This window comes from Morus notabilis, unplaced genomic scaffold (genome assembly GCF_000414095.1).
Source record: "Morus notabilis unplaced genomic scaffold, ASM41409v2 Scaffold220, whole genome shotgun sequence".
Lineage (NCBI taxonomy): Eukaryota > Viridiplantae > Streptophyta > Magnoliopsida > Rosales > Moraceae > Morus > Morus notabilis.
Window position 1 is genome coordinate 149,525 of NW_010362274.1, and position 23,916 is coordinate 173,440.

The 23,916-nt window shown below is 32.7% G+C and overlaps 2 protein-coding genes across 2 annotated transcripts; both read left to right on the top strand.

Moving 5' to 3' along the window:
• Positions 1–3,081: 3,081 nt before the first annotated feature.
• Positions 3,082–5,353, top strand: LOC21392390 (homeobox-leucine zipper protein ATHB-40). Its single transcript, XM_010101527.2, has 3 exons — positions 3,082–3,331; positions 3,588–3,901; positions 4,848–5,353. Exons 1-3 carry the CDS (start codon positions 3,247–3,249, stop codon positions 5,076–5,078), a joined length of 630 nt encoding a protein of 209 aa, XP_010099829.1. The 5' UTR covers positions 3,082–3,246; the 3' UTR covers positions 5,079–5,353.
• A 4,695-nt stretch (positions 5,354–10,048) lies between these two features.
• On the top strand, positions 10,049–14,305 carry LOC21392391 (serine/threonine-protein kinase HT1). The gene is made up of 6 exons (XM_010101528.1): positions 10,049–10,293; positions 12,060–12,192; positions 13,014–13,209; positions 13,319–13,437; positions 13,567–13,722; positions 13,847–14,305. Exons 1-6 carry the CDS (start codon positions 10,049–10,051, stop codon positions 14,303–14,305), a joined length of 1,308 nt encoding a protein of 435 aa, XP_010099830.1.
• Positions 14,306–23,916: the final 9,611 nt, after the last annotated feature.

Genomic DNA, 23,916 nt, shown 5'->3' on the forward strand with positions numbered 1-23,916 from the left:
TCATTCTAATCCAAAAGACTAGTTTATCAGTAGACCCCAACTCACTCAACTCTTTTTTTTTTTTTTTTTTTTTTTTTGAAAAAATATATTTAATTTCTTTTTTTGGCAACAGTACAAGTTCAGCATGAGCAATGGATGGGTACATGAGAGATTAATACCCTTGGGATGTGTTCTATATCTATAGTACAAGATAAAAAGTAATAAAAGTAACTGAATAAAAACGCAAGGCGAAATGTGAATAATGCTTGTAGAATGGTACTTTCTCAAAATATCCAGTAACTATTATTAATTTCTATTACCTTGCAATGCAATGATAGAATGCACTTTGATGCTTCTTTTTCTACCATAGTGGGCATGAGGGCTAATTAGTTGATGTAGACGAGCTAGACTTTTGAGCCTGTGAAGTACGTCAACCAACTTGGTCCCTACATGTACAATCTCTGTCTTTGATGAGTCTTTACATGTGTGTGTGTGTGTCTGTGTTGTATACATACATACATATATATATATATATATATATATATATATATATGTATGTATGTGGTTAACCCTGGACCTTACATTGTGATGATGGTATAACTTATTAGTGTTGGGAAGCCTAGAAAATCGGGAGAAATTTATTTCCTTTTTTTTCTCTTTCAATTAGCTTTTATCCTATAATATTTATTTTCAGCTATATATAAATACACACGCGCGCGCGCGAAGGAAAGACAAAGTGGAGCGTGCTTTCCCTGTCAATATACTTTCCCCGGAGATAAAATGGCCTAGCCACAATACATTCCACCTAGCTACACTTTCAATTCATCATCCAATTACACCAATATGCAACAAGGAGAAGAAAATAAAAGGGTTAATTGATTAGAAAGCGACCTATGATGTTTGATTGGGCGGAAAACAAGGGAAATAGTTTAGTTTAATTCATTTTCTTTTCACTATTCTTTATCTATAGAAAGAGGACCCGAGAATGAAAGCTCTAGCTCTTTTGCAAATTTTTGTCTTTTCCTGCTTCTTCTTTTTCTACCTTCTTTGGTTAATTTCGCGAAATATATCATCCTCGGATAAACCACTTAATCTTTTAATATACTTTCTACTTATAATTATCCTATATCTTTTATAGGCATTTTTTCAAGTTTCAAATATTCACCATTTGTGTTTCATCGTGATCTACATAATATTATTTGGACAAAGTACATTCATTTATAAAATTTAAGATTAACGAGATGCATTGTTTCAAGAACAACATATTTTGTGTAACCAAAACTACTTAAATATATATTATATATCTGAAGTGAAATTTTAGTAGGGAACATTTGTATAAATATAGCTCTAGAGAAATTAAAAACCATATTATAGACAAAAGGACAAGGCTAGCTGTAACATATAACATTTTGTAACCAAAGAGAGAATTAAGTGGAAAGCAAAAGACGTCAACAATGACGACATCTTCAGTGGTATATGGCCCTCAAACTGCTCCGACACTCTCCAAAATTTTATAATTAATCTCTCTTCCTTGCTCTCACGCACTCACATACTTGGTTCGTAGAAAGAGAGAACTTTTTAATTTGTGTTAGTTAAGCATATCACCACTAGCAAAAAGAGATGTTAAAAAAAGTACATTACTTAAATATAAGACTTGTGATAATCATATAGTAATGTAACACGGTAAAAAAAAGTGAGATCAAATATGTCCTATATTGATTGTAACAACTTTGTTGCACTGCATAAAAGTAGTTGTAGTATTTTATTTTATTTTTTTTCTTTTCAATTTTTTTGTGAAAACCGTGGAAATAGTACCTCTTTTTGGTTAAAAATGGTATTTCACATTTTCCTTCAACAATACGTAATTACAGCAGAGTCGTATTTGACGAAAAGCTCAAAGTTTGGAGAGCTGGGGTCATCACATTTTTCACCCATCTCGAGCCACGCATGGAGCTACAATTAATTTATTTATGAATTATTTTATTTGTATAAAGCCAAAGCTAAGCTAAGGGTGAAAAAGAAAAAAGAAAAAAAAATAAATAAATAATCAAGTGTGGCTTTGGCTAGAGAGAGTGGTATATAGTATAGACATAGAAAGAGGAGAATACCACCCAATTGGACAACAAAAGTGATTTACGTGTCCAAATCCAGAGGCCAACCGTACAACATATTTTATTGACTTCGAGGTGGTCAGGTTTGGGATCCCAAACCCAATCCTATTTTACAAAAATTGTGCGTTGGGTTAAGCTTTTTGAGGGACTCTTGCTCATACCATAATGACCCTCTCTTTTTTTATTAATTACCTGATCAGGAAAGCCTAACCCAACCATACTTCCTGTTGCTAGGGTGGGTTGCAACCATTTTGGTTGCCTTTTTTTTAATTATTTATTTATTTAATTAACTTTTTATTTTTTTTTTGTTTCAATTATGGTCCACAAGAACCTTCTCCAATTAGCAATATATCATCCTTTTGTGCTAATTGTGCTTTTAAATTAAGTAACACCACTTTGCCACTTGTAAAATTGTCTCTCTTTTTTTTTTTCATTAGGGAAAGTAGTTGTGAAGTTGTCTACAAACTTAACAACATGGATAATGTACGAGATTCACTTACTTCCTTTCATTTGTTATCCATCGTAATTATCGTTGATGTATCGAATTATTTTGCAACTTGCCTCCTCATTATCCATCAAAGCATTACGGCCTTGTCTTTTCCCCTATACATAAACATGATCCGGATTTCCCAAACAAATTAAGCAAATTTATTCAATTTTGTACACAGCATATATACACTTGTAGGAGATTTGGGGGAATTTATTACGTGTGTTACCAAAATTACACGGATAATAATGCCTCTTTTGAGTAGTTGTATAGGCTATAGAGACGTGTATGCATTTTCTCATGCATGTTTTAGGAAAAAGAAAAAAGAAAAACTGCATGCAACGTTTTTTTATTTAAATGCACAAGAAGATATGATGGCATATTCCGAAGCATTATGTACAAACTTAAAGGGCATTTTGGTAAAACCACTATCTACGAAACTTTTCCTTCTCGAAAACAAAAAAGGTGGGAGGACACCTAATCTCATTTACCCCTTATAAAAATGGTCCGTGGGTCTTCATCCAAGCCATTCACTGCCTTCAACAGTGAACAACACAACTCAACACATCACTACTCATTTTGAGAGCCAGAAAGTGAGAAGAACAAGAGAGAGAGAGAGATTAGAACAAGAGAGAGAGAGAGAGAGAGAAAAAACACTTGACGATCAACATGAACAACCAAATTGACGAAGACCACATGGCACTAATTTCCCAGCTCTACCCGGGTGTCTACACCCAAATGGTACCTCAACAAGGTTTGTCTGATCTTCACCAAAAAAATATACAAAACTCTTCTCTTACACACTTACACATTACACCAAAACAAAAAAATTAAAAAAAAAGGGTACACTTCACCTTTACAATCATGAGCTTAAACAAGTTTCTCTTTTATTTTCATAGGCGAGGCGAAACCTAGACGCCGTCGAAGGAAGAACAAGAGCGGTGTTAAAAAAAGGGTTCACCCTTCACCTTTACAATGAGCTTAAACAAGTTTCTCTTTTATTTCCATAGGCGAGGCGAAACCTAGACGCCGTCGAAGGAAGAACAAGAGCGGTGAAGGCGGTGGCTGCGCGGCTGCGAAAAAGCGAAAGCTGAGCTCTGAGCAGGTGAATCTACTGGAGATGAACTTCGGAAACGAACACAAGCTGGAATCGGAAAGAAAGGACCGTCTGGCCTCTGAACTTGGCCTTGATCCTCGCCAAGTGGCCGTTTGGTTCCAGAACCGAAGGGCTCGCTGGAAGAACAAGAAGCTCGAGGAGGAATACTCCACCTTGAAGAAAATGCATGACAACGTCGTCGTTGAGAAATGCCGTCTTGAATCCGAGGTTCGATCTCTCTTCTCCCTTTCTTTTGGTTTCTGTGTGTCACTGTATTTGCATATGTTTTTATTATTTTTATTTTTATTTTTTTACGTATAATTTATATGTGTCTTATTCCGTCTCCCACGTGGAAGTTGTCTATGATATCAGTTATCTTATTTTGTCTATCTCTGACTTTTCCACTAGTTTTCTTTTCAAGGAAAACCCTTCATTTTTCTGCTATATACCTTAGGAGGTTTCTTACTAACCAAACAAGAGGACGTGATGAAAGAGGAAAGAGTTTTGAGTTATTTTCTTTGACTAGATCACATAGATACCAAGTTTTGGAGAAGCATGTTTCAACATGATTGATTTTTTTTTTTTTAACTTTTTCTTATTCCACAATTCACTGTTTTATTTCTTAAAATATACATGCCACGTGATATAGTGCCTGGAAAAAAAAAAAAATTAGTATTGTTCTCATCGGTTAAGTTGCTTAATGCCATAATGGCTCTTAAATCTTATCCTTTAAAACGAAAAAGGAACAAGTAAAAAATAAATAAAAATTGTGACCCACCACACATGAACGTGCATGAGCTCTGGGCTCGAAGAAAGCCATGCCACCTTGTTGGGCTTAGTCTATGAACAAACAAGAAAAGGAGGAAAATTTTTGACAAAGAACAGCTTACTGCCACCTCATTCGACAACAAAAGGTACTATGTGTTCCGGTCCTCTAGGAGGTTCGTACAATGTTGTTTTAAGGTGGTTGGTGTTGGGCTTTTTCCAAGGCCCACCATAGGGACCAGCACGTGAGGTTCCCACATGGGACATGGCCCACATAAACGTTGATTGTTCCTCTGCTTTTTTTTTTTTTTTTTTTTTGGCCCTTTGCCAATGACCTGGTCATATAGTATTTATTTTTCTTTCCAAGTAGTCTCTTTGCTAAAACAATTTCCTTTGGGCAATGTTGAAGGTGCTACAACTCAAGGAACAGATAATGGATGCTAAGAAGGAGATCCAGCGGCTGGCAGAGCGCGCCGAGGGGGTCTCGAGCAACAGTCCGAGCTCGTCGCTCTCGGTGGAAGCCGTGGAACCTCCCTTCCTAGGGGAATTTGGGGTGGTGTCTGAAGGATATGACAACATGTTTTATGCTGCCGAGAACAATTACATTCATGGGATGGAGTGGGTGAATTTGTACCTGTGAACTTCTAATTAGGAGTAATTTTTAGTCGTGTGTAGATATAGTGATAATATGTAATTTTGTAATTAAATCGTTCTCTTTTATCTATTATCTAGAACCAGCTAGCTAGTTTCAGCGTGCTTGACTAAAAGCCTTTAATCCTATATTAGCTTAATTTCTATATGACTTGCACCTTTTGACTAGAAAAATATTGGAGGTGGATTTGATCACTAGTGCTGTTCAGGCCTCAGTATTTTAATGTATATAAAAGTATTAGATCATGATTTGCCTCTTGTCAATGCTTTATGTCTTCGAAATTAAAATTTTAAACTAGAAGATCAGTGAAATTTAAAATCATGAAATATTTTATTGCTAATATAAGCAGCATAATTTGACCACCTGCTTTGTATTTTTCCTGATCTGCACGAATTTGCATTTTCCTTTATAAGACACGCACATTTCTCTCTTTTTAATAATTCCGTGAAACTACTTGAAAGTCATATTGTACTAGCCACTAATGTATCTGCATAACTTGCCTAAAACTGCTAATTAATACACTAATTTAACCTGCTACTCCTACAGCATAAGCGCATATTTTGTGTGAAACACATTCCAAAAATATCTTCGCTTAATTTTAGCAATATCTATATGCTTTGTCACATGATGCTTGTTATTGTACTACATCCGGCCTAATCTCGTAACACATATAAAAACACATAATTCCATAGTTATATCTATCCACTTATATTTAGATGTATTAAGATATTGGAATGGAAGCTTATGTAGTACTCATTGGTAAACATGTTACTCTCTAATAATACAAGAAATAGAATAGTACTAAGTAAGACTTTGAAATCCAGCAAAAAAGTATGACTTGACACCCTTATTGTTTGACTATCAAGTTTTGCGATAAAACTTTAACAACCTATAATTAATTAATAAAATATATATCTGACTGCAAACATATATATAGGCGTTGGACTTGGCATTAATTAACTATATATACAGTTGACAAGACAATATAATATAAGGTATTCAAGTTCCGCAAAAAGATGAAACTACGCGGATTACTTTCAACCAATGATAGTGTTGCAAAGGAAACATATAATCTCTTTACTTACCTAACTATGATTGTATCGTATTATTGATTGGAGTGCTGGGTTTGAATATATGATATGGAGATTTGATTATGGGCAATAATACACTACTAAAAAAAGGGGTTATGGACGAAAATCCCTCGCTATAATCCAATCCATGCAGTTAATACGCCTAATTTTTACAGTGATCTGTAATGTGTCATGAATAACTCCCGCTTTCTCTTTTTCCGACTAGTAACATTTTGTAATTAATATTATGAAGAAAGTGTCTTAAGGCTCTGGTAATTACATACACATATTTACGGCAACAAGCAATTAGGTAGGTAGAAATTAACCATGCTAAACAGCGTTTTTCATCAATAGAATATATTTAATGGAACTTTAATTTCTTTGTGGGTAATGATGAAAACATGGACAAATTAAAGGCAAGTCACAGGGCATGGTGATGCTGTTTGCCATTATTCTTTGTGCTTATTGTACTATAGATCACGTTGGTGAATTAATGCATTGCTTGCTAAGGTTCCGGACGGCGGACAATACATTGTACATCCTTATCCAGTTTCTTGGCAACCGAACAATCATTGCATAGTAGTCCCATATATGTACCACCTCAAACTTCAAAGTTGTATATATTGGGAGAATTATTTATATAAATGCTACCTAGTAAATATACAGACACATATATATAGTACGATAGATACATACATATATGATATATATATATATATGTGTGTGTGTGTGTATACATATATATGTAGTACAATACATCATGTGCATAATATGGGGAGTGAATTTAAAATTAGGAGATATCATATCGTTATTGTCGACAGAGATCATTTGAGAGGTGCAGAGGAAGAGGCTCGAGCCCCATGCATGTGTCTGCTGTACTGAGCCAATACAGTTGGAAAACAACTTATTAAAATTATTAAATACATAACCTGATTTTGATAAAGTTTTAAGAGAACAAATGATTGTGAAGATCAGTCGTGTGAGAGCGTACAATACTTTAAATATTTTAAAAAGAGAGGTTTCAAAAATATGTTTCGTCTGACTTAAAAGGAGAAATACACTAGAGTACATCATCTCTTCCAAAAAACATATTTGGCCGTCACAAGTACTCACTGTATATCACCTTACTTAATAATATGCATAACACACACACACACATATATATGTATGTATACATATATATATATATATATACACACACAAATATATATATATATATATAGAACATTTTAATTATAGTGATGAGGTTCGCCCGTCAGTGTAATAAGGTTTTCAATAAAACTAATTATTGAGGGAACCATTAGTTTTCTTTTAATTAAACTGTAGTTATTTCGGCTTTAAAAATATCTATGCATTGTTAGCATATTCCATCAGTTTTATTCGAGTAAGTCTATGAACAACGCTAGAAAGTTCATTTATCGTTGCCTAAGTTTTAGTCTACGACTTCTACCCAAAAAAAAAAAGGTCTACCACTGATCTTTCACCTACATGCATGACCTTGGTTCCTATAGATAGGGATCATATATATACACCCCTATTCACTGGTCTTACATATCTAGGTAGACCAAGTTGTTTTGCGGAGATATACCCTTCATTTCATGCCAGTGTGGATTGTCACCTAGTCACATATAAAAATTCCATTGACATTTGACAAAGTGTCCTCTAAACATCAGGATTAATGATTTAACTTAACCAAGCGTGGTAGATTAGGAGGAAAAAAAAAGAAGAAGAAGAAGAAGAAGAAGAACCGGGTGTGGTCTTCTAGTGATTACACGGAAGCATATTGATATATATATATAATATCAATATTTATATATAATTGTGGTCTTAATGCTACTTTAATATTTGTGTCATTATAATGCTACTTTAATATTTATCTATTGATAAATGAGGGCATCTCAGTTAGTTGTAAGTCGCTTTATCTAACTATAAGTTGAGGGTTTAAGTCATTCTGAGCTTCGTTTAATAGTAGTGGCATTCTTCTTGTATAAAAAAAATATATGTTTATCCATCGACGAGAGTTACTATTTTAATTATGTAATATTAATCAGACGGCTGTAATAAATTGGACAATTGATAAAAAATTATATAATAATTAATGAGATTGGAATCTTATCAAACTACATTATAAAATTTTTATATTTGATATTGGATAAACATTGCCATTGAAAACTCATTCATATATAACGTATTTTGAATTGTTTTAGTGAACTCCGTAATATTACTGAAATAATTGATAAGTTCATGACTAGTGAGTACCATTCAACTTGTAACTATTTTCATGCAAAAATGTTATCTTCTAATCAGATCCATTACCCGTATATATTAGGCAAAAACTTACAACATGTTTAGATTTGTTAGCTAACTGTTTTATTCAAGTTTATTTGATTTTTGGCGCAATGATCTTATCTTATTCAACATATGTAGTTGGACTTTGTATACTAGCTTTTTGCACGGTAAAATATTATAACTGGTGGGCTTTGTTTTTGCTTTTGTGTTTATTAGATGTTGATGTATCAAAAGGAAAAATATAATTTTACGATCTAGTCTCTTCACCCAAATTTCTTTGAAATTAATTAATAATAATTTTTTTAATGCTATCCTTTTAGGAAAAGAAATGTTCTTCATATGCTACTACATCAAAATGAGACAAACCCTCGGCTTAACTTACTTTTCTTTTTCTTTTTCTTTTTCTTTTTTTTTTTGCATAGATTTACATTTTCAACTTATATAAGTGTTTATAACGTATCATTTATATATACACCGCATAGAATTACGTAAGCAATCAACTAAACATTATATCCTATTTGAATAAAAGTATATCAATATATGATGAAGCACTAACACGTTCATGTAAGCCTTTCAAGCAAATATCATCATCAAGTAAAAAAATAAAGAAAAAAATAGAAAATTACTTTTAAGAGCGCATGAGTCTGGACTTTTACTTCTTATTCTTGATAAATATTATTTTATTAGCGTAATTATTTGACTAAAAAAAATTATGAATCAAGAATAAATGATAAAAATCTTAATTTATGTACTTTTAAACGGTATTTATCAAAATTATTCAATAATAAATTGATGTCATTTCTATTATTTATTTATTTATTGACCACATAAGCGCCTGAAATCATTTGGATTAGCAACTTGACTACGGAATAACTCCTGTTTTTCCACCATTTTTTTTCTTAAAAAAAATAAAACAAAAATATAAAAAAAAAAAAAAAACAAAGAAAGAAAAAAAAAATCCTAGTCTCGTAATGTCAAAGCTGTAATTAACTATATGTGTTTTGCAGACTCCAAGACTTCCATTATTCTAAAGAATATTTCCATTTAAATCAGAGCTCATACCTAAAAAGAAGAAAAAGAAAAACCCTTGATACCCTAAACGCATGGACACAAGTCAATCCAAAACTAACCAATTAAAAGAGCCCCATCAGAATATAGAGAAATGAAATCCATTTTAAAACCCACGTGGCAAGCTTAAACCCAGTGTTCCCTGGACGCCGCCGTAGACAATCCCAACCAAATATGCTCTCAAATGAGAAATGTACGACTAGTTTCCTAAGTTTTCCCTCTCGTTTGGCTCCCAGTCCCACTATTTTAAAACCCCTCCAAAGAAATGGCATAACATAATAAAGTCCCAAATTCTTTTTGAGTTTGATAACATAAGATCACCATTATTAATAATATTATTTTGGGATTTCTCCTGCTCTCTCTGTCTTTTCTCTCTTCAAACTCCTCTCACTTTTGTTTTGTTGTTTTCTTGAAAAACCCATTTTCCGTACTTCTGTCTTTTTCTTCATTTTTCTTTTCTTTTTCTTTTTTTTTTGTCCTTTTATTTTTTTTCCCCCCTGTGTAATACAAAAGAGAGCTTCTTTTCCAGCAATGGCGGAACAGCAACGACAGCGACAACAACAACAACATTCCTTTGTGGTGTCCGAGGAAGAGGAGGCTTCGGAGCTCTCATGCTCGTACTCCGTCGAGAGTGTCGGAAGCTCCTATACTGAAGTGGTTCCTCAGACCAACGATTTCTTCTTCAACATCGACCCAAGCTTACTTATCGATTATCGCTCCATCAAGCTTGGCAGAATCCTCGGCGAAGGGCCTAACTCCATCGTCCGCAAAGGATTGTGGGTCCCCATTTTTTCTCTTAAAAGCTTAAACTTGTCCAACATGTTTTTTTTTTTTTTTTAATTCCTTTTTTTTTGTGATGATTAGGTTACTCACTCGAATTGTGTGTATGCGCTTTAACTCGCAAAGTTCTTATCGTTTCTGTTAATTTTCTATTATATACTTATATATTTTGATATATTCGTTTATTAAAGTCTATGGTTTTACTTTAGTCTCGGAATCTTTGATTCTTGTCGGGTTTTAGTTTGATATGTGGGGTTTAAAGTATGGAATTTTTTAATGCAAATTCAAGATTTGTTGTTGTGTGTTGAAGTTTCTGTTTCTTTGATGTAAATAAAGCCCTTTTCTGATCATTAAATTTGAGTCTCTGTTGTGGTGGTGATGCATTAATGAGTAGAAATTTACAATGGCAATCAATCAATTTTTTTGCTTTTGCTTATTTATTTATTTATCGTAAGTTTCTAGAGTAGAAATTAAATTAGATTTTATTCGGTCTTGTTTTACAAGCAGAGTCTGTGTTTTTATTTAATATGAAACAACTAAATTTGTTTATATGCGTTACTGTTGTGCTTGTATTTTAGCATGAGTGTGCTTGGTCGTGGTATAACATTTGTGTGTAATACTCTATATTTTCTTAGAACCATTAGTGGAAGAAATTTATGGATTTTAAACTGAATTAGGCCATTTCTTAATCAAAATCTTTTTGCTATGAATTCATTTTGTAACTAGCAAAAACAATCTGTCTTCCTTTCGGCAACTATCATGGAAGTTTTTTTGTTCCTATATTTCGTATGAAGCTATATCTTGAGATCACACAAGATGAGGCACTGTAGCATTCTGTAGATTATGTTCCTATAGGTCTTAAAATAGATGCCTGTGGTTCTTTCTCTAGTTGGTCTATGCTTATCACCATTATAGTTAGGCTATGAAACTGAGTTTTTATAATATGATGAGCTTTTACAGGAAATTGAGTTGTAGATAGTATATGTAACCCCTGCCTTGATTAGGAGACACTGCTATCATTTACTGTGGATTTTCAATCTAGGGGATTCGGTGGAAGGTTCATCAGAACCAATAGCACCGTATTTCTTTCTCTCAATTTTACTTGAACTTGGCTCAGTTGAGCTTTTTATTGAAAGATATCTTGTTCAACTATGTATGTGGTTTTGGAAAGTTATAGGGGTCATATAGATAAGATGCGAATCATATGATCAACCGACTGCATTCACCTCTATCAAGAAGGCTGGGGTCACTTATGTGTAAGTAAAGTTATAAACTTTCATAACAAGAGTGAATGGAGAATGAGGAACAAGTTTTAAAGTAGTCCTGCTTTATAGTTTCAAACACTTAGCAGCGAAACTCCCGAGAAAAAGAAAATGAGTTCGAAGATGAAGAAGATTTTAAGATGAATAAGGTCTAAAGGTTGTCTATGGAAGCGATAGAAATTCCTTTTAGTATACCACAAAAAGTGAAGTGGAGGATCAAAAGAGATCGAGTCGAAGCCGTGACCAAGATATAGCACATTAATAAGTTAGGATCTGCCCCACGTGGAGCAGAATGACAGCCCTACATGTCCTTTTGTTGTCTGGCCTATGTTTTTGTCATATGTACACAAATATGTTGTCTTTGTCACTTGAATTCATAAAGTACTTTTTACGTTTGTTTTTTGCATGCATATGTTAGTCTGAACATTATTTTGTTCTACAACTGAGGAATTGTCTGTCCTGAATCTTGCTATTCTAAAGCTTGTGAGACTGTGTTTTAGGTTCAACTCCAGGCCTGTTGCTGTGAAGATTATACAGCCAGCCAAAATGTCGGAAATAAATCCTGAACGGAAGGAGAAGTTTCAAAGGGAGGTCACTTTGCTAGCAAAGATGAAACATCAAAACATTGTGAAGGTAGTCTAATTTATCACCCTAGTTATGTGTTCATTTGCCTATTAGCACACACATTTTTCGTCGAACTTTTCTTCCCAAACTCTCTACGTAAAAGATATCGATGGTTAACGATTGCATGCTATTGGTTTTAAAATAACTTTCTTGAATAAGCAGATCAATAATTGTAAATGGATTTGCTTCTGTTTATGTCTTCACTTTCAATTTTGTCGTCGCGATGTCTGTTGATTTCCTAACATGGGAACTCCGACATTCCTTAAAAGATTATTCGATTCATCCTCGCATTTAACGAGCTTCTTGGTTCTTTAAATTAGGTTCTTTCACTCTCTCTTTTTTTCCCCCCCAACAAGCACTTAAACAAGACTATATTTACTTCAAATGCATTCTGATTGGTAACTTGGTGGCATAATGCATATCAGTTAGCATGATCTGTATAATTTAATTCGTTTTGGTTTCAAGGTAATTCCAATATTTCCCGTAATCCTTCTTTCGGTAGTTTCATAGGTACCCTAATATAACTTAACCTTCAGTTACAAGAAATGTATATAAATTTTTGCCAACCAAACTGGCTTGAGGATAAAGTTATGATACTGTCATTTACTCGTACACTAATTAGTAGCCTATATGTATAGGATGCCATGTGATATGCGTTGCGGGGTGGGTGGGTTTCTAAAAGATGTATCTTACGCTGCAACTAGCTAAACTTATTTTGACTTATTTTTCTATTTCAGACCTCTCTAACCTTCTGCAAGAGTTGATGCATTCATGACATATTTAGCATTAGTTCCCTTAGTTCAGATCTGACAAGTTTTTTACTGAAATAGTTCATTGGTGCCACCGTGGAGCCGTTTTTGATGATTGTCACTGAGCTTATGGGGGGTGGTACACTTCAGAAGTATTTATGGAGCACTCGTCCAGGAGCTCTGGATTGGAAGGTTTCCCTTGGTTTTGCACTGGACTTATCTCGAGTTATGGAATACTTGCACGAAAATGGTGTCATTCACCGCGATTTGAAGCCAAGTAATTAATTTCTCATTTCACCTTAATCATGATAATCATTGACCTTATCTAATTAAACTCGGAGTATCTGACTCAACAGCTACCTCTCTTTTTTCCTTTACTGTTCTAGGCAATGTGCTTCTTTCCAGAGACAAGACGCGGATCAAGTTGGCTGACTTTGGGCTTGCCAGAGAGATATCAAGAGAAATGACTTGTGAAGCTGGTACTTACCGGTGGATGGCTCCTGAGGTACCTAAATCTTCGTCTACTTTTCTGATGCAGACATATTTATCATCGCCTCAGAAAAGAGAAAAGCAATATATATTCGTATATATATGTTAATAAATTATCACGCACATATTTTCTTTTATGGGGCAGATATTCAGCATGGACCCACTTCCAGTTGGAGCAAAGAAACAATATGATCACAAAGTGGATGTGTACAGCTTCTCAATAGTGCTTTGGGAGCTAATGACAAACCAAACTCCTTTCAAGGGAAGGAACAATGTGATGGTAGCTTATGCCACCGCCAAAGTGAGTCACGACAAACTCTTTTCCGCACCTCACTATGAATTAGAATCTCATGATCTTTATGATTTACTTGTGAAATGAATCTCTTCTATTTTTTTTATTTTTTTGTTTCCATTCTCCATTGTAGAAGGTAAGGCCTAGTCTAGTGGACATTCCGCATCAAATAGCGCCTCTTTTGCAGACATGTTGGTCGGATGACCCAAAGAGCAGACCAGAGTTCAGAGACATCACGGAATATCTTTCCAACTTGTACCGGACTCTTTTTCCGACAGAGGTCAGACCTACTCCTCCTTCTACTCCTACTCCTGTTGAGATGGAACATCCTAGTAACAACAGCAGCAGCGATAACAACAACAGCAGCAGCGATAACAACGACAACAGCAATAACAACAATGATAATTATAATAGCAGCAAGGATGACTCTCAAAATGATAATTATAATAGCAGCAAGGATGACTCTCAAAACATGACGTACAACTACCTTCAAAAGCAGCCTGGAAAAAATAAGGCCATCACTAAGAAGAAATGGAAATCACGTATATTCAGTTTCCTCCGCTGTTTTAGATGTTCCATTGTTTCTGATTGATAAAAACCAGAGACTCCAACCCGGCGTGGACATGGTGTGGGTCCCATTTTTGTGTTTTGAGAGAGGGGCCCACCTCCACTCACACAGCTTCAGCATCCGGATCTGAGGTACTACAACACATGTTTTGGTTTTTAGTTTAGGTTTGTTTATTATTTTATTTATCCTTTTGACTTTTCCGAATTGTATTAATTTGCCCTTCAAAGTTGATGGGCTCCTTTTTGTTGTGGGAACTGAAGCTGCTGTCGTTTTGTCACAAACATTTGTACAGAACTTAGGCAAAGATAGGGGGAAAAGGGAAATTTTTTGAGGTGAGATAAGGGGAAAAAAAAGAAATCATAAGGTCTATAAAAAGGTTCTCAATAAAGTTGGAGGTTTCCTTTGCTCAATTAGGTATAAACACATTTATTTTCTCATTCATGAGTTTTGATCAATCATGAGTGGTTTATGAGAGTCCACATGGGCGTGGTGTTATTTTTGCCATTATCAAACTATCAACATTCCAATGCTAAAAAGGTATGAACTCTCCTGTTGGTTGTGGGACATGTGGATGAACAGCTTCTTTATACAAGTTTTTTTTCTTTATTATTCTTTTGTTTTTAAAAGAAATGGTCTTATTTACCTGCGCTTAGGATATATTTTCATTAAAAAAAAAAAAAGGAAAAAAAGTGCTTAGGATATGATGGTGTTGAAACATGAATATGATTAAGGGTTCTTATGATAAAGTAATGTTAGAGATATAGGTTATGTTTGTTTCACAATAATTGTATACGTGAGAGAAAAACACATGTAACAGAAAACAAAAAAGTTAAAAGTTGAATTTGAATTTGTGTTAGAAAAAAACACTATAATAATAAACTTGGGTTGTGACTTAACTTGAAAAAAGAATAATAATAGAGTGAGTTTATGAATCATAATTTTTTTTTTAAAAAAAAGTGGTGATGATTTTATTTTATTTTTTAAAAGGTGAGAACATTACAAGTTATTATATGTGCCCAGGAGAAAAATTCTATCATTGGAATAAATGCCGTGCCAATGCAGAACTCTTTTTGTTTATTGCATTACCGGTATAACATGTAAAAAGAGCCTGTAATGAAATTTTGTCGTATAAGCCATTTTACTATCGCAGAATTGTGGGAGGAGGTAGCGTTGTATTATATTATTAATTAATGTCGAATGCATCATATCGATTTTTATTTTTTTTTGTCAGAAAACTTCTTTCTAGAGCGGGAAAAAACAGTGCTTCATGCTTATCCGAATGTGACATTCTTATTCAAAGATCAAAAAAAGGAAAAAGGACATTAATATTTTCCAATGAATCTGGATTCATGTTGTTGGAATATGCCCGTCACACGAAAAAAAAAAATCTATCTTTAAAAGTATATGAATTTAAATTTTTACTTTTTTAATTTTAATAAATATCTTTTTATTATTATAATTATTTAACTAAAAATTTATAAATAAAAATTAAAAATTAAAAATTATATTTCGTCCACTTTTAAAAGATTACTATAATTATTTAACTAAAAATTTATAAATAAAAATTAAAAATTAAAAATTATACTTCGTCCACTTTTAAAAGATATTTATTAAAATTATCTTACTACTTTTGACTTTACAATTATCCGATTACAATTTAGAGATAACTAGTTTTGTACCCGTGCGTTGCTGCGGGAAAAATTTTTATATTGTATTAGAAGCTTGAAATTTTTTTCGTGCAGTATTAGTTTGTATATACATATTAATGTACATATATTTATATAAAATGTTAACAAAAAACTACAGTTTATATATACATACATGTATATAGATATTTATATTGCATGTCTATCAAAAACTTTTTTGTTGGATATTACATTGGTTGTTTTTCTTTTTTTTTTTTTGTGCTTCTTCGGAGCTGCAAGATAAAAAAATATTTTAAAAAAATTAGTACCGATTTTTAAGAAAGTTTAAATAATTTTAGTCGTATAAAGTGTTAATTAAAGGATTTAGAAATAGTGATATTACCTGGTTCTTGTTTTTTTTTTTTTTTTTTTTTTTTTTTGAATTGCTCTATTGGTCTTGATTCAAAGTTGAAATCATAATCAAATATATTATAAAAATTAAAGTATAATATTCATTAATAATTGATATTAATTTATAAATATGTCATACCTAGGATTTTTGGGTCTATTGTTGTGGTGGTTGGTATATGTGGTGGATGATGAGAAAAATGCCGAGGATGATAAGAAAAATGAAGTGGAAATAGATATTGAAAATAGTAAAATGAAGTAAGTTTAAATTAAGCAAGTATCAAAATCTTGTTGGCTTTGGTTTCAAAAGATTAGGAAGAAACAAAAGTAACACCGAGATTGTTTTGCTAAACGATAATGGATAAAATTAGGATGAAAAACAAGAAGAATTATTCACAGCAATTTATGGGCATATTATATCAAACTCAACAATAATCAAACTCAACCGATCAAAATTAAGTGTAATCATCATTGCCACAGACAAAAACAATATGAAAAGTAAAATATATACATATACACGTAATCATGAATGAAATAAACAGAATCAGAGCATGAGAGAAAACATTGATGAGGATAAAAAAAAATGGTACAACAAACAGTGCAAAATAATAGCACCATAACAAGCTATAAATCACCAAAGAAAGGTCAAAGACGCCAACTTTAAAAGATGGAATAACGAATAGATCATCATCGAATGAGGCAATCAAAAAATTATAAAAATCAGTACAAAATTAAGAAGCAAAAAAAGGGAAGGAATGGACATAGTTTCAGCCAAAAACTATCTATAACACCGGAATTGAGAAGTACAAATCATATCCAATTCAATTTCTAAAGGAATTACATAGCTATAAATCAATATAATAGCGACATATCAAAACAAATATGAAGTGAACCAACGAAAACAATAATAGCAATAGAATAAGATGAAAGGAAGAGGAAAATAAGATATCCAACCTATCTTCAAGAACACTATAACAGATAAAATAAAGTAATAGCACCATAACAAATTAATACATTTAATGTAAATAGAAAAATTTAAAAGATTATGATAAAGAGTTATGAATAATACCTGCAATACTGTAGATTATACTTTAAAGATGAAATACTAGCCAAACGAACAAAGCTCAAACATAGGGAGCTTAGAAAATTGACCAGCAAGTGGACTAAATTGAGCCACAACAACCAATGAAGGAAAATTATTAGAATATGTCAAAAAAAAAATTAAAAGAAAAAAGCCAAAGGAAAAAAAAAAAACATAACATCTTCAAATCATATTAGTCAAAGACCATAAAGAAGATAAGAAACCAAATCAGCAAAACATTCGCAGTAAGTTTTTGAAAAGATGACATAAAATCAAACATATGAAAACCTAGTATAATCATTATTGCCAGTTATGAAAATCAAATGAAGAGAACATATATATACAAATGTATATATACAAACACAACCGTGAAATAGATAAGCAATAAATATATATATATATAAATGTATCAATGCTACATGAAACTTAAAAAGTAATAGCTATATATATATATATATATATAATAAACTCAAAAGAAAACAACGTAGACTTTTAACATTTATTTACAATGAAAATGGAAAGTTTCAAGCACTGTCAGAAGTAAGACGAGTAACTAATATCCAAACAAATCAATATATTCAAGATCATAAATACAAATTAAGAACATATGAACAAAGAATATTAAGCATACCTGAAATGTCGTCAATGTTGTCTTACGTAAGCAATATCAACCAACAACACATAAGCGAAAGGGACAGATTTAAAGCAGCAGAGCAGTAAGTAGAGTAAGGTAATATAGAGCATTAACTATGGAGTCGAAAAGGAAAGGCACAGATTTCTTATAAATAAGATATATATATATATATATATATAACGATAAAGGAATCAGACTCAAACAGTAATCAACCAATAACAGAATAACAGCTATTACTTCATAGTCGGTGGCAAGAAACTGGAAAAGTTTTTTTTTTAATTAAATAAAAGAATAAAGGCAGTATAAAAATAAATATTGGAACAAAACGAAAGAAAAAAAAAAGAGAGGAAAGTCTTAAAAATAAAACGAAGAAATTGTAACAAAGAAGAAAAAAATTCAGCAAGGTATTTTCTTTTTTTTTTTTCCCTGAATTTGCTAAGCATTTTTTATACACCAAAAGAATAAAAATATCACAGTTTCATTTAATGCTTCTGTTAAAAAAGAAAATACAGACCATTAAAGGAACAATACGAACAAATCATATCACTATTACACGTCACTGAATCAACAAATGTGAGAAAAACTTATCTGGACAAAACTCAGACAACCAAAGGAAAAAATCCAACCATTACCATCGGAAATCGGGGATCAGAAACATGCAAAATAAGAAAAAAAATCCTGCATTAACCTGTAAGAATCAGCCACGAAAAAATGCAAATACATAGATATAGATTCATCAAGACAGAAAGAAATGAGCTTACCAAAGAAATTAAGATATGATAAAAAATTTAGCATTTATCAACAATTAATTTCACTGATGGAAAACAAAAACAAAAAATCAACAGATTAACCAATAAAGCAAAAAATCATTCTTTTTTGAAACCCTTAAAAAAAAAATAAGAAACAACCCTGCAAAGAACACAACGGTGAGAAAAAGAAGAAGAAGAAGAAGAGAAAGAAAGAAAAAAAAATTCCACTGAAAATCCTAAATCAGAGTAATGCAAAACCAACATCAAAGACAAAGAAATAAACCCCCAACCCTCAAGAGAAAAAAAAAAAACTGAGCATAAATAAAAAGCCTAATAAAAAAAATCGAAGACAACAAAGGAAGGAAAGAAGCAAACGACAGAAACTTGCACCGAATCCACCAAAAAAAGGGCCACCCCTAAACAGAAACAAATCAACGCAAGAGGCAGAGGAAATGAGAGAGAGGCGGAGGAAAAAATGGCACTAGAAACGTAGAAAGAGAGATAATGGCTTAGTTTGGTAATGCCGTGGATTTTAAAAAAAAATATTTTTAGCTGTGCTGAAAAAAAAAGTTATTTTAAGAAGCGGTTGAGTGTTTGGTAAATTGTAATTATAATAGTTGTGCTGATTCTAAAATTAGTAAATAGCGTTTGGTAAATTTTAAGGTGGAATTGTTGTGGATATGTAAAATGATCAAAATAGACATGATATGAAATTTAAATATATATAATTGTTTTTGATATTTAAAAGTACTTGTTTAACTTTAAAAAAAAAACATAATGTTATGATTTTAAATTTTTTAACAATAAATTTATGATAATTAATTCTCTTTTTTTCATTTCTTTATTCACAATATAATTACAACTAAAAATAACATAATGATAAATTGTCAATTTTATTAACGCAACCAAATATCATAATTATCAATTTTGGTGGGGTTCTTTTCAAAAATCTGCAAGAAACTTCTGCAAGCATTTTTTTTTAAATCCACAGCATTACCAAACTAAGCCAATATAAGATGTCATACCAATAAGATATCATAAGAATTACCCTAAAATAAGAAAATCATCAAAATATCATTGTGAAACATTATTTAAATATTAGATTAAATTAATCTTACACATAAAAAAATGTATGACCCTTCAGTAATTTTCATGAAGTCTACTTATAGTTTCTTATAATATTTAATTGTTCTTCTAATGACATGGCATGCATTAGTTAGTAATTTGAAAATGTGACATTAATGTTATTTTTTCTTTTAGTTTAATTGAATTCAAAATTTTAAATACATAAAAACCATTGATTTTAGAGAAAAGTCAAAATAAAATGGAGAGTACAGGAGTGAGAGGAGTGATAGTTTTCCCATAATTATGAGTTTTTAGTTTTTACAATAGCTACTTGTCATTTTTTTACATAACTAGTTGAAATTGCAACACATACGCGCGTGAGGCTGTCTTATGTAGCTAGCGCATAGTGGTGAGCTCACAATTATAATTGGCACTTGTGATGGCCCATGGGATTCCAAGCTTTATCCAACACCTCTCCTCTCTACAAACTTTACTTCTCTATCAGTTTACGTCTCTTCAATCTAGGAGGATATATGGAAAAGGCCAACCATGATTTGCATAAATCTAGAATTTTGAACATTAGCCCATCGCCATGGGCATGAATTAAGAACAGGGAACGGGTTAAACATTAGCTCAATTTGATCCAGACCCTTGATTTCTTACCCAAAAAAAATCTGATCCCTACCTCTCAAAAATTGACTGACTAGTTAACTACAGACAACTACAGACCTATGAAACGAGGAAAATGTTCAAACTGATCCCTGTTCAAACGGAACACGCACAAATAGCCGGTCGTGCAGGCTAACAACGGCTGATGTGTGAAGTGGATCGATTCTTGCAGGTAAGCTCACAACCTGAAAAGGACATCCAATCACAAAATCCAAAGTAAAATTTCTTTCTTTGACCTGGAAAAATCCATTCTAATACTGAAACTAAGAAATCATTAGAGTTAAAGATACAACAAGAAAGAACATTCACCAACAATTCACTGTACACATAAATCAGTTACATATATTGAGATCAATAAAAGGCAAAAATACCTTTTGAAACGACGTAATACCCCAAGGAGAAGAAGAAGAAGAAGAATAAGAAGAGCTTTCAACCGCAGATCCGCCGGTCTCAGCCAGCGACGAATGGAGATTTTGGGGACTCCGCCGCCGACAGTCGCAGGGGAGTCCGAGAGAGAGAAGAAAAATAAACGGAGGAAGAGAGCTTTGGCTGAGAGAGCGAGGTTGAGGTTGAGATAGGCTAAGGGAGGGTGAGGTGAGAGAGCGAGAGCAGGCTGAGAGGCTGAGGCGAGAGAGCACGAGCGGAGGGAGAGGCTGAGAGTTTTCAGGGAGGGGCTGAGGGTGTGCTTGAGGACGAGGAAGAGAATCGGGTTATTTTGGGAATAACCAAAATTTCATTAATGGTTGAGTTTGGATTCCCGGACAATCTGAAATCAGAAGCAGCATGTGAGCTGCTTCTGATTTCAGACTTAAAACAGCTTCCGGCTTTTTTAAAAATTTATTTTTATGTGTTTACCAAACACCATTTTCAGCTTTTGCTGAACAAAAAAGTGCTTTTGGCTTCCTAGAAGCATTACCAAACAGAGCCAATATCCAGAAGGTTGTAGAATGACACAAACAAAAAACGAAAAAGAAAAACACTCATTTTGAGTGGAAATGACCAAAACAGTCACAGCAAAAAGGAGCAAAAAAATTGAACTGAAGGGCTATATAGTAAATTTACATTCAAAAGGACATAATCGGAATAAAAAATTCATCTGAAAATATGCAGGGGTAAAAGAGGAGGACACTGTTCATTGCACTGTAGCATGAACAGTGAATCAGTCCCCTCTTTTAGTATATGTATAATAGGGCTGTTCATAAACCCGAACAACCCACAAACTCAACCCACCCCGCCCCAACCCAAGCCAAAAAAAGCAACCCGCAGCATTATTTTTAAATTTGCGGCTCATTATACCTCTAGCCCGAAGTGTTTGGGGTGGATTGCGGATTGAGCCCATAACAACCCGCAATCCCCAACCCAACCCGCACAACATACCCCCAAGCTTTCGGCCCAAGCCGAATTGCCCAAGTTCTACCCTAGGCTCGCTAACATTAGGGTTCACAATCTCATTCTCGGTCTCCCCTCCCGTGAACCCCCTCTTCTTGCCTCTTCCTTTTCAGTTTTCCCTCTTCTTCCCCTCCCGTGAACCCCCTCATAACTCTCTCATCATTGTTCAGTGCTCTCGGCCGCCGTCTTGCCCACTTTCTCCGGTGCTCTCTCGCGCGGACTGATAAGGATGGTTGCTATTTCTATTTAATGATGAAGTTTGAATATTATATTGAACTTTAAGTCTTTAATTTTTTGAATGTTGAAACCGACCACCCAACCCACCCCGCACCGCCCCAACCCAATCTGAACATCGTTGGGTTGTTAAATTTTTCTAATATTGTTGGGGACAAATATGTACAACCCGCACCCTTTGAGGCAGGGAAAAAAAAGTTCTACCCCGCACCAACCCAACCCATGAACAGCCCTAATGTATAATATACGATCAACACCCGTTTGACCACCAACAGAGATAGAGCTGACCCACTGAGACGTGGCATAAAATCTTTCGGCACCAAGCATATATCCAGTCCACCATGTAAAATGAGTTCTTTGCCCAACTCTAACTATGTTAGCCGTGCCATATTTTTAGTCAAAATGACTCATAATTTTAGTTGTTTTTTAGTTTTTTTTCTACTCTAACTATTAGTTAAACGGTTAACTATTTTAGAGAATACTTTTCACATTAACAAAATATAACTAACATAAAGAGGGTAGCCATTTTATTTTTTATATTATTTTATTCTTTCAACTATAATAAATCTAAAGATTTTTTTTGTAAATTCAATAAAGTTATTTATATTTTTAATTTAATAAATATTAAAATAATTTATATTTAACTAAAATAAAGAGTATGGTTAGAGTGACTCAATAAAAAATTATTAGTTAGAATATTTTTCTAATTATTTTAACTAACATTCTGAGAGTTTCATTAAAGATGCTCTTATATATAAATGGGTTGAAAAACACGTGCTAATGTGCTATTGCGTATGAATTCGCTAAATTTTTTAAAATACGTGAATAATTTTTTAAAAAATTCATTTATTTTTTCTTAATTTTTTATTTTCTTAAGAGTTTAGAGTATCGTAAAAAAATTAAGTAGAGCAGATTTTAATAAAAATAATAATGAGATAAAACTAGACAATAAAATATTTAGAAAATACATTTGACAAAATAGTTTTTGGAAGGAAATGAGATCTTTAAATAGGAATATCTTTGAGAAAATTTATTTTAGTAGGATACTCATGAAAGGAAAAGGTATCCAAAGGGACAACATTTGAAATATATATGTATATATATAATTTAAAAAATCAAGAAAAAAAGATATTTAAGTAAGAGTACATTTAAGAAAAGTTATTTAAAGGAAGAATTACAATGAAAGTTATGAACATTTTAATAAAAAAAAAAAAAAACAAAAGTAGATGAGTTGAAATGAACAGGCCAATTAAAAGGGCTGTTTTGGTTGAGTGTTGTCTACGTACAGACCAGTAGAGCATATTTAAGGAAAATAAATTTAGTAAGCAAATCTCATATAAAATCAATTAGGAGGTACATATGAAAAAATAATAAATGAGAGGCCTTAGAGGGAAAAAAATAAATAATGACACATTTATTACAAAATTATTTTAGTGGGTAATGAAGAAACGTATTTTTCTTGACATTTTTAGTACAACATTACAGAGAAATATTATTTTAACATGGATAAATTAGAAAACATGTATCTATGGGAATGTATTAACTAAGAATGATGCGTGAAAAAGATGTTGGAATAGGAAAATATTTAAGAGAAATTTTTTCAGTAGAGAAATTAAAAATATATTTTATATTATAAGGTCACTTTTAATATAGTAATACCTTAGGAGGATTATGCAAAAAATATTAGACAAATTTTAGGTTTGTTCTGCGAAGTATAAGCCTTGTCACAAAATACACCCCGAACTTTAATTTTAACTTCTTTTCTCCCAAATTTCAGTATC

Coding starts and splice junctions, on each gene's coding strand:
- LOC21392390 (XM_010101527.2), top strand. CDS start 3,247: ATGAACAACCAAATTGACGAAGACCACATGGCACTAATTTCCCAGCTC. Junction 3,332..3,587: donor CCAAATGGTACCTCAACAAG/GTTTGTCTGATC, acceptor TTATTTCCATAG/GCGAGGCGAAACCTAGACGC. Junction 3,902..4,847: donor AATGCCGTCTTGAATCCGAG/GTTCGATCTCTC, acceptor GCAATGTTGAAG/GTGCTACAACTCAAGGAACA.
- LOC21392391 (XM_010101528.1), top strand. CDS start 10,049: ATGGCGGAACAGCAACGACAGCGACAACAACAACAACATTCCTTTGTG. Junction 13,438..13,566: donor ACCGGTGGATGGCTCCTGAG/GTACCTAAATCT, acceptor TTTATGGGGCAG/ATATTCAGCATGGACCCACT. Junction 13,723..13,846: donor TAGCTTATGCCACCGCCAAA/GTGAGTCACGAC, acceptor TCTCCATTGTAG/AAGGTAAGGCCTAGTCTAGT.